At 58.5% G+C, this 419-nt stretch overlaps 1 protein-coding gene across 1 annotated transcript in view; it reads left to right on the forward strand.

Annotated features, from left to right (window-relative positions):
- EMH_0023080 (uncharacterized protein) overlaps window positions 1-21 on the forward strand; it is a gene marked incomplete at both ends in the record, with an annotated part of 766 nt that extends 745 nt beyond the window's left edge. The window contains one exon of the mRNA XM_013502069.1: window positions 1-21. Coding sequence (XP_013357523.1) covers window positions 1-21 — 21 coding nt within the window.
- Between the last annotated feature and the right edge of the window lie 398 nt (window positions 22-419).

Consider the following 419-nt stretch of genomic DNA (forward strand, 5'->3'; position numbering starts at 1 on the left):
GGCAGCAAATGCAGCTGCTGAGTTGCCTTCAGTGCCGCCTGCACACAGCAGCAACAGCAGCAGCAACAGCAGCAGCAGCAGCAGCAGCAGCAGCAGCAGCAGCAGCAGCTTTGTTGGTTGGATGCCTTTCCAGCCCTTTTCTAAGCGTCGGCGCCGTACAGCTGGGTTCTTACTATCCCCCACAGCAGCAGCAGCAACAGCAGCAGCACCAAGAGCAGCAGCAGCAGCAGCAGAACCTGCTGCTGCTGCTGCTGCTGCTGCTGCTGCTGGTGCTGCTGTGTCTCCGTTGCCGCTGGAGGGTATTAAGCTGTGGGTGATCGAAGGAGACAGAGAAAACCCAAAGGAGACCGTTGAGCGGCTTGCTGTGTCTTTGGGTGCTGCTGTGCTGCAGTCCCCTCATCCTTGTCTTTTTGCTGCTG

The sequence above is a fragment of the Eimeria mitis genome, genomic scaffold (assembly GCF_000499745.2).
Source record: "Eimeria mitis Houghton genomic scaffold, Emh_scaff821, whole genome shotgun sequence".
Classification (NCBI taxonomy): domain Eukaryota; phylum Apicomplexa; class Conoidasida; order Eucoccidiorida; family Eimeriidae; genus Eimeria; species Eimeria mitis.